The sequence below is a fragment of the Labrus bergylta genome, chromosome 2 (assembly GCF_963930695.1).
Source record: "Labrus bergylta chromosome 2, fLabBer1.1, whole genome shotgun sequence".
NCBI classification, from domain to species: domain Eukaryota; kingdom Metazoa; phylum Chordata; class Actinopteri; order Labriformes; family Labridae; genus Labrus; species Labrus bergylta.
Genome location: NC_089196.1, coordinates 9658740 through 9671679, shown reverse-complemented (window position 1 = coordinate 9671679; position 12940 = coordinate 9658740). Strand labels below are relative to the sequence as shown.

General features: G+C 40.5%; 1 protein-coding gene across 1 annotated transcript in view; it reads right to left on the bottom strand.

Annotated features, from left to right (window-relative positions):
* Positions 1 to 20: 20 nt before the first annotated feature.
* The window catches only part of LOC109983319 (transmembrane protein 132D), a 31171-nt gene continuing 18251 nt past the window's right edge, over positions 21 to 12940 (bottom strand). Inside the window, exons 4-9 of the mRNA XM_020632959.3 lie at positions 10673 to 10865; positions 8751 to 8894; positions 3256 to 3461; positions 2723 to 2987; positions 2100 to 2291; positions 21 to 2015 (exon numbers count right to left, since the gene is read on the bottom strand). Of these exons, the coding sequence (XP_020488615.3) occupies positions 702 to 2015; positions 2100 to 2291; positions 2723 to 2987; positions 3256 to 3461; positions 8751 to 8894; positions 10673 to 10865 (2314 nt within the window). The 3' untranslated portion in view covers positions 21 to 701. The remainder of the gene's footprint in view (positions 2016 to 2099; positions 2292 to 2722; positions 2988 to 3255; positions 3462 to 8750; positions 8895 to 10672; positions 10866 to 12940) is intronic.

The window sequence follows — 12940 nt, the reverse complement described above, 5'->3', positions numbered from 1 at the left end:
CCTCTTAAGATTTTGCACTGTGAATCATTTGGGATGCAGCTGTTATATTAAGCATTACACAAAATGCAAACAAACATTAAATGACTTGCATAAAGATAGTAGAGATTATGTTCATCTTTAAAAAAAAAAAAAAAACAAGCTGAAAATACAGAAGTTAAACTGGAATGCAATACTTGAGATCAAAGTGTTTTAATGAAAAGAAATAGTGAAAATTTGTTCAACTTAAGTTTACAAAGAAACAGGTTTTGGGTATTGCATAATAGAAAACAACCATTTGACTTAGAATTATGTTTAATCAAAGCCACAGTTTTGGTGAAACTCATCTATGACGCAGAGTTCCTTCTGATAATGGGTAATCAATATATTTGTTCTTTGATACTTTATATTGTTTACACCAGGATGTGAGTGCAAAAATGTAGAGACATAAATATCCACATGCAGCAGTAACATTTGGTGGCTTAAAAAATGGTGTAAATAAGAGTCCATCTGGTCAGCCAGCTAAAACATTACCATACACATCCACACTCTGATATTCACAGTAATATACAGAACATGTACATGTAAAAGGCCTTGAAAGGTAATGAAATGTAGGGGACGGCAAGTCCAAAATCACTTATTCTAGACAGTTATTGGAGTCACAAAGGCATTGAGGTGATCAAAGCCACATCTACTGTACATGTGAGGTCTGATCAGGTCCGGTATTATAACTGGTCCCCAGGCTGTGCAATGGGTACTTGGGGTTCTTCCTCACAACTGTCCTCTTTCCCAACCCAGTGGATGCCGTGGCCGTTCTCCCTGGGCGAATGCTGGCGCTCCAACGTGGAGAAGGTGGTGAACTGGACTCTCTTTCTTTTGCTGGTGGGCGAGTGGATGGACTCGCTGTGCATAGGTTTGTTCCTGATGGAGCCCACGCAGCTGATTGGAGAGTCTGTCACAGAGGCCAGGCAACTGGGCCTTCTAGACAAAGAGGCAGTCTTGTCAGTCCCAATGTCTATGACAGTGGTTGTAGTGTGGGAGTCCTGCTGGACGGGACTGCCCGGCACGCTCATCACCAGCTCAGCGTCCGTGCCGAGCCACACCCAGTCATGCCTGTGCCCAGTGGGCTCCTGGCCATGAGAGGGAGGCTTCTTGTGCCTGAACTTTATAACATACGAAATACAATTAACCAGAAAAACAAGGATGGCCAGGCAAAAGACGCCCAACAGAGCGTACATGCCAATCTCCAAGTCTGTGAGCGGCCTGTTGGCCAGCAATTCTTCCCCACCAATTTCTACCTCTGTTGTCTTCTGCCCAGGCACTTCAACCTTTGGGGGGAAGTTGTAAGAGTTCACCAGGTTCCCAGGAGCCTTCACTGTGCTAGTAAAGCTTACACTGCTCATATCCTCGGCTATCATGTTGTCTGAACCGTATGTTTTGCTGCCGTCACTGGGGCTGCTCATCATGCTAGTATTTACAAGACTGGTGGGACTTCCAGCATTTCCTGTGTTGCTGATCTTACCCACCCCTCCAAGGCTGCCGCTGCTAATGAAGGTTCGTTCTGTTGATTTGATCGTGGTTGTGATCTTCTGCATGGCACCCTCCTCCCTTTCTGAGTTTGAGTTTCCTGCTGGAGGATCCTGGGACGGCTTCCTCTGCTTTCTTTCCCTGTCCACATCTCCGCCATCATTCCCATAGTCACTGCCGTTATCCTTGCTGCCAACAGTGCTGCTGTCCATGCTGGTGTTGCCTTCTGAACGCCTGCTGCTCACCCGAAACTTGACCTTGAGACTCCCACTTCCCATAGCTACAGTGCTTTTGCGTTTGGACTTCTGGCAGACCTCACAGATGGATATCTCTACTCTGACCAGGACTCCCTCTCCTTCGCCTACTGCCACCACAGTCGGAGGTGTCCCCTGCACCGATACCACCCCTTGATCTAGAGATGTCACTGTCATTCGGTAGAAAGCCGGATCATAAATGTCAAGAGGTGTCTGATTGCCATCGCTGAACTGCACCCAGGCACTGACCAAAGCTTCCTGAAAGAACAGTAAACAGGAGAAATTGTTAAGGGTGCTTTTAATCAGCATTTAGTGCCTATTGAAATGGATATAGACTGTTACCTGTTTTGGACTCCGTAAAACCTCCTGTGTGGTTGTTGTAGCCATGATGGCCCTGTTGCTTCCAGGACTAAGCTGTAAGGTCATGGAGAGACCTGATACCAGCTGGACCCCCAACTCTGTAATGGTCACTTTGTCATCCAAGACTTTGATAGTTTTCTTAGCCAAGATTGTGTCAGAGAGTGGAGAAAACACCTGTCACAGAACAATATCAGATTCAGTCAATTAAGTCAATTCTCCTTGCCATGGACAATTCAGTTAGAATGTTTGATTAAAACCTTTCCAAGTAAAACCTCCGATGTCTTGGGCGCAATAGCCAATTATTGGAGATTCAGATAAGCATTTAAGATATTTCTAGTCAAGGACTGCATTTTGAATAGTCATTGTTTGCAGGCTGACAAGCAACTAAGGGATCTGAGTTGAAGTGAACAGATGTTATCTATGACTGGACTATTAGCTGCTCTTTTATGAAGATTTCTGTTAATTGAAATCAGCTTAAGAGTTCCGTCACTTTTGCTTTCTACAAGGACTGTTTTCCTGCATACAACCAACGCCTGAAATAATGCTAATGGACAACAAAGACAATCAGGCCACAGAACAACAAGTGCAGTTGTTCACTTTATTACCTGGAGGCTGGTGGTCCCAGGATCTCGCCCGGACAGCACCCTTCCTGCCTGTATTCTTGCCACTCGAGTGTCCTCCACCTTCATGAAGTATCGAACCAGTCTTGTCACATCTACCTGCCAATCTGAGCCCAGGAAAAAGGCCTTTGGATCCCGAGGGTCTCCCTGCTCTGCTATGAAGTGTGTTAGCACCCGCACCAGGGCATGTTGAAACTGCAGCATGCAGCCCTTCCCCTTCCGATCGTCTTCTTCACTGTTCCAGCCAGCTCTTAGCAAAACAAAAAAAAAACACATGCAGGTCACACCTGTCACACGGTAAATGTTCTGACCTGCTATATTCCAATCACTCAACCCCATCTCTTTGCTTGATTGGATTCAGTGTTATATTACAGTACATTATGTAATGGAATCAAACCTAAAACCTTGGAGGGGTATTATTTGGTTTTATATGGGGTAAAGAACACATCTAGAAATCCATTTAGACACCAAATAAGAGCAGGTTTTATGAAAAACAAACAGTTGTTTTTGTGTCCCACCTTTTGGAGGTAAGTATCGGGACCCTCCAGCTTTTGATCTGGCTCAGCTCTGTGTCTGACACCTCAATCTGGAGGGGGAGTCGGGGCATCCAGACGTTCAGTTCAAGCTGAGCACTCAGGTAGCTGTAGGTAAAGTTCACCATCATCTTCACCTTGCCCTTGGTCTCTTTGCCGTTCACAAAGACATAGTCGCACCTGTCTGAAACCTGGGTAGGAAAATTAATAAAAAGTGAATAATCCATCACAGAATCAATATCTTTTTAATTCACTCGATAAAATCCAACAACTTTATCCAGGTACGCTTGCGTAAACAATCTATATCAAACTCAGTGAGACTGTCATCAGTGAGGGAGATGTTAGTCATCTAACCAATGACAAAAAATAATCAAACATCCTCGTAAAAGTCACTATATTAACAAATAGACCATTCTCACAACAACAAATGGCCTTGCGGCAGTTTTGCGCTGCATGTGTTACCATAGTAATGTCAACGTGCTGTAATAAACTACTGTGATGATCACCAGTCCAAAGCTTAAGGAACAGGCAGCATTGCAATTTTATGTAAATCAACATATCATGTGGTGCAGTGCTGAACATCAGTCCTTCACAGCGTAGTGCATTCATTACAGCGTAATCTTAAAGGTGACCTTGGTAAGTTTGGGCAACTGCTCAAAAAAATCTCATGGACGTTTTCAGACATGACTCAGGAGGTTTTCCTTGGTCCTCTCGACAGCCACTGCTTTAAACAAATTGGATAATTAACGCAGCATTGAAATTCAGTCACCAGCCCCTGAAGTGCGCGGGGGAGTGGAGGGGGAAAAAAACGTTGACTTTGACAGATAGCCTTAGGAGGAGTACGAATAGCAAATACAATCCTGCTCTCATTCGTGTGAACCAAGCAGTTAGCTAGAAGATGAGCTGTCACAGGGACGCTATTTTTGAGAGGATCTTGTGCCATCGTTGCATCCGAGCGTCAGTCAACCTGCACCCATGACTTGAGCTTAAACTTTAGAATGACCACATCATTATGTGTCACCCTCGCTGCTCACTGAGATGCCCTGACCTTATCTCAGCGAATAACCATATGCTTGATTTACCGTGGATCCAGATTTTCAATGTGTGTCACTAGAGCCATTAAACAGTTGTTATGGAAAAATCCTAATCCATGCATTGAACAATAGACTAGCACTTAATTATTTTTATTTTAAGTCTTCTAGAGTATTTCGTGTTCTCAGTTCAGTGTGAAGGCAGTCAGCCACTAATCTGTTATCCAAGACACTTCCAAGAAAACCGCTGAACTTCCATCAGCCATGTTTAAATAATATACTGAAGCCTCAGTTAAAAGGGAATGCCATTTTAATGTGTCATCGGCCCACTCTTCCTAGTCACAATCTCACGCTGTAGCCAAGAATATCCCTCTGTGTTTTTGGTGTCAAAACAGATAGGGGTTTAAAATGGGATTTGACTTTCATCACAGAGAAAAATAAATAAAAAATGCAAAAAAGCATGCTTCACTCACAAAATTCTGACTGTAGTTTCCTTCTGCAAATAATACAAGTTAAATAAGTTTTAATCAGTTTACTGAATTAATCAATCTATTGCAAAGGGGCAAATATAGTTCAAGTGTTACTCTGAGTTCAGGCTTAATGTAAATCATTTAACTTTCTATTCAGAGCCACAAATTGAACTTATTAATCAACAAAGCCACATCAGTGAACAATATGGCCCTGCTTTAAATGTCCAATGTCAATCAGACCTGACGGAGAGAGAGCAAGTGCACAGTTTGTCTCTTCGTCATTGATTCACATTTGAAAAACCTTTTCATCACAGCAGATTACTTTTTGCTTTTGCTTTTGTTTTGTCACATGAGCTATCCATTCCAGATAAATCCTTCTTTCCACATATATCACTTGCAGATTTGATACTTTTCAGGCACACCAGAAGAGAAAAGATATCTGAGTCAAGCTGTCTGTTGGACTAAGAAGATTAAATGGAATATATGCGAGTGAAGCTGCTCTCCGGTCAGCAAATACACGGAGAGCTACAGTAAGCTCAGAACAACAGCAAAGACAGCTACATTACAAGGTTGAAAAGAATGATTTAGGCCGCATCAAGCCTCTTGATATCCTCGTGTAATCCTGCTTTTCTTACAACCAACACCCATCTGCATTTAATACATGTGCACTGCATACTTTCCTCCCTGGTGCATCGTTTTGAGCAGGAATCATATTCACTAATATTCTGAGATGTGTTGTTTTGTAAACCTGCTTTGGGACATATTTTACCAGCAAAAAATTAATATTGTAGGGCTGAAATCACAGAAATATCTTAATCCTTTGCTTACAGTTCCACTTTAACCTTGAGTAAATACATTCACAGCCTCTGACCTCAAAGGTTAGAGGGTTGACTAACAATTTCATTAGAAAACAAAGCCGGCTTTTAGCAGTCAGCCATGCTCAGGTTGGCAGGATAAAAAGGACAAGTCTTAGGATGGGAGCACAATGTCAGACTGTTAGGATGTTACTGCCGAGTGTTTATGCTCACTGGCCATTCACTGTTGATGTGGCTGTTTGGCGATGTTGTCTAATATATATATTTTTTTGATGACACAGAGAGGAGAGGTGACTTTACTTAATGGTCTATATTTGTCGAGATCATTACACATGAAACCACCTGCCGCTGTGGACAGTGTTGACGAGTGCTAATCTACACAATTACACAAAGAAGTTCAGTTGCTTGCAAGCAACAAGTGACACTACAAATGAAGATTTCTTTGTGACACAAATAGAACAGTTCCTGCAGCTTTTCCTTGTAATGGTTCCAGAAGGGACTTTTTAGCCGATTTTTCAATAAAAAAACAAACAAACAAATTAAGACAATGACATCATGAACAAATCTATATAGGTGCATGTAAATATGTTATTCTTTCTGTTTGGGGTTTCTTAATGTTTTGAACCTGAAGTTTGAAATAAACTTGAGTGCGTTAGATTTAAATTTTTGCATAAAAATTACTTTTTTTGATTAGTTAACCTTTTTTTATCAACAAATAATCAAAGAAGTTGTTCTATGCTTTATGTTTGTGGCCAACTAATAATCCTACTTGTTAAAGGCACAGTATGAAGATTCATCCATACAATCACAAAAAATGACTTTGAGGCCGGTGGGGAATCATGGGAGTTCTCTCTGCTACTCCCGCCTCCCCAACCCGGATTAAAACGAACTCTTTGACCGCAGTAAAGACGAACGGGCAAAGCACAAGAGTATATGTTTACAGACAAGCTAACGAAATCCAAGTATAATTTACATGATGTTTTTATCTCAGCAGCACATACAGCAACAGTACGGCAACTTTCAGTTGGAATTCCAGCTTCCTTATGTAGCGGTCTTTGACGTAACATCCGGTGTTTCCACGGTAAAGATAACATGTCATGTCTGTCATGGCGACTCTGTCATGGTGTCGACATGTCCCCTTACAACTATAAAATCTGGGGATTCTCTGGCTTTATAACTGTTGGAAATATCTGAGCTAATGTCAGAACTCAACAAAAATATAAATATAACAAGTTTAGCCCATTTTTAATTAATTGAGATATTTTAATGTAAACACTTTATTACAATTCTACATGTTGTACCTTTAAATGGATTCAATTCTTGTATTAGTTTTTTTGTTTTTGTTAATTTGTTTACCTTTCGAGGGAGGGACTCTTTGCAATTACCTAATTTATGTGTCATCATATTTTTTGCTTAAATCAAACAAAACCCCTCTGGTTGGTTTGCTGTAGTTGAACCCGCATATAATGTAAAATATCTTTTTGCATGCAACGCTTCATTTTCAAAGTAGCTTTCCAACGCTGGCTGTGGAGTTTTTTTTTAAAGCCATGCCAGAGTGCCACATACTAGTGTATACCACAGTGATACTGTGGACCATACAGTACTCAAACACAGACTGATTAAAGCAGGACTGTTCGATCACACAGTAAACTGGTTCACAAATTACCTCACAAGCAGAACTCAGTGTGTTCTAGCTCACTCACTCTAACAGAAGGTGTGCCTCAGGGGTCAGTCCTAGGGCCGCTGCTATTCATTCTTTATATAAATAACATTGATTCAAATGTTTTCAATGTTAATTTTCACTTTTACGCGGATGACACTGTGATGTACTGCTCAGCATCCACTCCAGACCAAGCTCTCTCACAGTTACAACTTGCTTTTAACACTGTTCAACAAAAAATTTATGATTTAAAACTTGTTTTAAACACAGACAAAACCAAAGTCATGATTTTCTCTAAGGCAAAAACGAAACCATCACACCTTCTTTCGATTTCCACCTCTCAAGGTACACAAATAGAGTCTGTTTCGAGCTACAGATATCTTGGCATCTTAATTGATGAGTCCCTTTCTTTTACTCCTCACATTCAGCAGCTGGTAAAAAGGTTAAAGCTGAAACTGGGATTCTACTTTAGAATCAAATCCTGCCTTTCTTTTAAGTCTAAGAAGAGGCTGGTTGCTGCCACTTTTATGTCTGTATTACTGGATTATGGTGATGTTTTATACATGCACGTCTAAAGCTAACATGCTCTGGACATTGTGTATCACTAATTTTAAATCCCTCACTCATCACTGTTTGTTGTATGAATGTGTTGGATGGACTTCTTTGACTCTACATAGACTATTACCTAGTCTATTTTAGGTCTGCTTCCTTCGTACCTTCTGTCTTTCATCAGTCAGAAGAGTACAGGGATTTATAATCTTTGATCTCAGGACTTTTTCTTGCTGTCTGCTCCAAAAGTAAGAACTGAACTGGGGAAAAAGGCCTTAAAGTTTGTTGCTCCTTTTACTTGGAACGAATTACAAAAAGAGCTGAAATGAAATGAAATGAACTTATCTCGTTGGATGCTTTTAAGAGGAAGTTGATTGACCTGGAGGCGGATACATCTGACTGTAGATGTTCTTCCTGAAGTATTTGTGGATGATTTTTGACAAACATTTGCTGTTTGGATTTGTTATTTGTGTCTTTTAACGTCTAACGTATTTTGTATTTGAAAGATTGGCTTCTCGTTGTCCATGTGAAACTCTGTTAATGTATTGCTGCCTGTCTTGGCCAGGACACTCTTGGAAAAAGAGATTTTTAATCTAAATGAATTTATTTCCTGGTTAAATAAAGGTTAAATAGAAATAAACATCATCCTGACACAACCAAAAACATCCAACATTCTTCAATTTATTGGTGCATAGCCAAATTTTGTTTTCTGCACACCACTAAATTGATCAAGGTTGAATGAAAGCGGAAATTAAATATTTGAAAATAAATCAGAGTACTTACACCTTTAAACTTTTAATTTTCCCTGTTATGAAAAGCTTAAAAGGTGAATGTTTAAAGGCAAGTCAGCGAGTTTGGAATGCATGAAACCAAATAAATGAAAACGGATGAATCAGAAGGTTGTTTCTTCCATCAACATTTTGTATATGTGTGTATAACAAGGAGCAGGGCTTACCTTGAGAACATCATCATCAGTCGAGCTACAGTCTGTGTAGTCAGACACATCGGTAACCAATCCATCTTCTTCCACAGCTACCGTCCTCACAGGCATCACCACCTTCTTCCCGGTCAGAACAGCTGTGTTCAGGATCTCTGTATCCTGTAGTAAAGTCAGAGGGAATCAGCCAGAGTCATTAGGGATTTGCCAACTTCCCCTGTATAAGAAAGTACATTGATACATAGAAATAGATATTTTCAAGTTGATGTTAATTTTCTTTATTGCTCAGGGTACTATTAAATAGAACAGCTATGGCAGATAGAGCAGATGAGTCATCTACCATCACAGGGGATTGTTGTTCAGTCTATGGGTCTGTGTGTCCCATGTCAAAGTGTTCTTGAGAGGGACACAGAGACCCAGTAGCTCCAGACAGTTAGGGCCTGAAACTTTCAAGCAGTTGGTTTCTATTAAAACATGATTGTCTGTTAGAACAGGGTTTTGCTACACAGTATATTCAATAAAAATGCAGGAAATATACCATTCACTATATTGTTTTTCTGGTTACAAGGCTAAATGTAAGGTTTTTGTTTTTTTAAACTCTGTGTGTGTTGTTTTTTTTTTTTTGCAGACATGCGTCCGTTTGCATGCATGGACAATCAAAGCATGAGCATGAAGCAGATGGATAAGTGTCTACACGCACTGATTCAAATGAACCTGAAGTAATCGAATACCGTGGGTCTGAATCAGTATGAGAACAGTGGAGTGCTGCACACTCAGGTTCTGTGCATGATCACTTGATTGAAATGTACAGTGACACTTGGCCACTCAAAGCACTAAAAAGAAGCAGATGGATAAGAGTCCCTCAACTCTGAAAAAGTGGTTTCAATGAACCCAAAATAACTCAATTGCACTTCTTCACTTATTTTAATTGTCATTACAGTAGAGTTAAAAATACAGATCTGCAGCCTGTGTCAGTGAGACGTCTGCAATTATACCGAAGTATTGAGCTACACCACTTGCAGGAGTTCATAGAGCAAGTCTGAGAGTGATCAGTCAGTGTTAATGTCCCCTCTAGCCAGCCATCAAATCTCCTCATGTTTGGCCCTTTGCCTGAGGTCGCCTTCTAATCCACAAGAGAGATGAACCATGTCAAAATCACAAATCAGAACACTGTGGCATATCCCCATAACTTCAAGCACTCTGGCACCATAATGATGGAAGTGCAGCCCTGTGAGAGCGTACTGTGGAATAAAATTAACCTTATGCCCAGAAGAACAACCTCAAGTATAATACTTCTGAACTTTTAATTGTATAAATTACATGTTTGGTTCATTATAAGTTGTTACACAAATACTAGGAAGCAGACAAAATCAGTCCAGCTGGATCATGTAAGTGTTTGTCATTGTTACATGACTTTCCTGCAGACACTAAAACACTAAGAAGCCATTGACCCAGCGGTGACACATGCATCAGATTCAATATTGCAATTCAAAGTGTTATAAACTCTTGTGTAATGTTCCGTATTTAGTAGTGCAGATTATATCATGGATTAATTATAGAGGTAGCATGATAAGGAGGCCGGTAGCACCAAAATAGAAGCACATGAAGCAGCTGTTTGGAGGAATGGATGACCATATATTGCATGCCAGAACAGAGCAGAACAGCACAGAAGAGAGACATCAACTAGCTGACAGTCAACAACACAAGGTCACACTCTGCTCAAAATAGAACCTATTTAGCCTACTAAACAACCCCAAACATATCCAGTCTTCTGTGTACGCGAACCAGACAAGAATGGATCCGAGCAAAGTGCGTTTTATGATAAATTCATGCACCAACGCTCAAACGGATGCAGGCCGAGTGTTGCAATTATCGGAAACACTGCTGTCAGTAATGTCAATGCGGGTTTTTATAATGATTAGTTGTGACGGCTAACTCACCATTACAAGAGGAGCCAGGCCGACGAAGTCTCTTTGAGTGGTGTAGATCCTCATGGCTCCTTCAGTCTTGGCCACGTTTTTGGAGTCAGATGGCAGTTCCAGCTTCCATATGATGAGTTGACTGTCGAGAGGGCTGCTCAGCTCCTCCACTTCAAAATCCATCTGAAGCACCTCCAACAGGCTGCTCTCAAGCCTAAATAGAACAGGACTGTTTAGAAAAATATGCGTACCATACATGCATACAAACCGATGTATAATTTCAAATCAGAAATGCTGGCTCTATCTGAAGGTTTTCTTGAGAATAACTGCAATATATTTATTTAAATGCAATTAGCAAAACTTTTCATTAATAAATCATGTTGTAAATATTGTGATTTGTGCAGGAAAATGATACAACTGTGAGGGATACCCTCTCTCCTTGTCTTTATAATGCAATTTTAGCACCTGGAACACAAAATCTTTCCATCACAGCCACTGACACTTAACATGATTATCTATCCACTGGGGTTTTGCCATACTCTCTCCACACATTCAATTCCTGTAGAGATAATCAGGTTTGAATAAAGGTGCAGTGATTATAGCACAGTGTATCCTGCACCTCAGCCTGTGGCTCATTGTTCTCTGTACAGGAGGACAAGTCAGAGTAGATCAGAATCTTTATCGGGTAGCTGAGCCCAAAGGAAAGTGCATTAAAAAGGCTTTTGTGTTCTTTGTGAGACACACTTTGGTTGATGATTAGGATGTTAGACATTGGATTAGATAAGAGTCTACAGCCATGCTAGCGGCTCTGTGAGGCTTTTCGTAGCATAGCAGTGCTTACATTTGAATGCTAATTCAACATGCTAAAACACCTTTAGCACGAAAACTTGTGTGATCCAGTGTTCTTTAGACCAGTGGTACTCAACTGGTCCAGCCTCAGGATCCATCAACAACTCCTTCATGAAAATATTGACCCTAATTTCTTTCTTTTTTTCAATGAATCAGATTTATAGAATGAAGAAAATAGTGCAGTTTGGACCTCAGATGGTACGAAACATGCGACGGAACAAAGAGAATGAACCAAACCAACATCTTTTAGGAGTGCTTCACAGACTGAAACATTTTTTTTTCCAGTCACATGTTCGCGACCCACTGAAAACAGCTCTGCAACCCACTTTTGGGTCCCGACCCACCAGTGAGAACCATTAAACAAAAGATTATAGAACTGACATATCTTCAAACAGACATTTAATCAGAGCCAAGAACTTCAGTGATGCTTGTGGTCACGTTTTTTTTTTTTTATGTCATGTAGATTACTTTCACCATTAGTCATATCAACACATGGAAATGTGCATGACTGCTGCTGGGACGAAAGGATAATATACATTGAATGATAATATATAAATATTTAGTGAACAGACGTTACTGTTAAAAGAAAAAGAAAAAAAGACCTGATGGAGATGGAGGAAACGGGATTTGGGGATTTCCATGTTAAAAATTAGCGGTAAGATGTTTAGAATTTGGTTGCATGGGAAGAAAGTGAAGATATATGAACAAAAAGGATGTCTTCCCAGTTGCAACACAACCCAATCCCCTTTTTCCAACTTGCAGAGGGTTCTGTATCTCCCGGCATTCTCACAAACTAAAACAAAGAAAGGATAAAGCTGAACTTCTCCACGATGGCCTTCCTCCTGAGTTGTGGGTACTTGTGTACTTGGTAAATGTGTACTGAATAAAAAAGGTGGTCCAAGGACAGCATCCTGCTGCATACACAACACAGCATAAGCCTTTGTAACTTATAATGGCCTCTCACTGATGCCAGCTAGAACAGAGTGTCCTAGTCATGGATGCAATTCTCTCCCATGGCCCAAGTTAGCATCCTTTCTTGGCACTGTATTGAACCATAGAAAAGATATATTGATGGAGAAAAAATGCAATAAGCATGCACGTACCTCCATGGGCATTATCAGAGCTTGTGCATCTGTGTGTGCATGTTATAAATATCTGTGTCAGAGCTGAGAAGATGAACAATAAGTCCTGTTTGCTGCATAAAAGTGACCTCAACAGGCTCGCACACCAGCCGCTTTGCTGCATTAAAGCAACGACAATTGGAGAAACTGCGAATCATATTTTGTTAATCCTCCACTAAGTTCCAAACTCAACAACAAAGCACCCTAAAGTCCTCTTTCTGTATCCCCTTCTCACTCAGTGTTGCATTATATCTCCCCTTATTTGGGACAAGACAGAGATTTAATGTAATTGAATAATCTTAGCATATTGCTCAGAGAC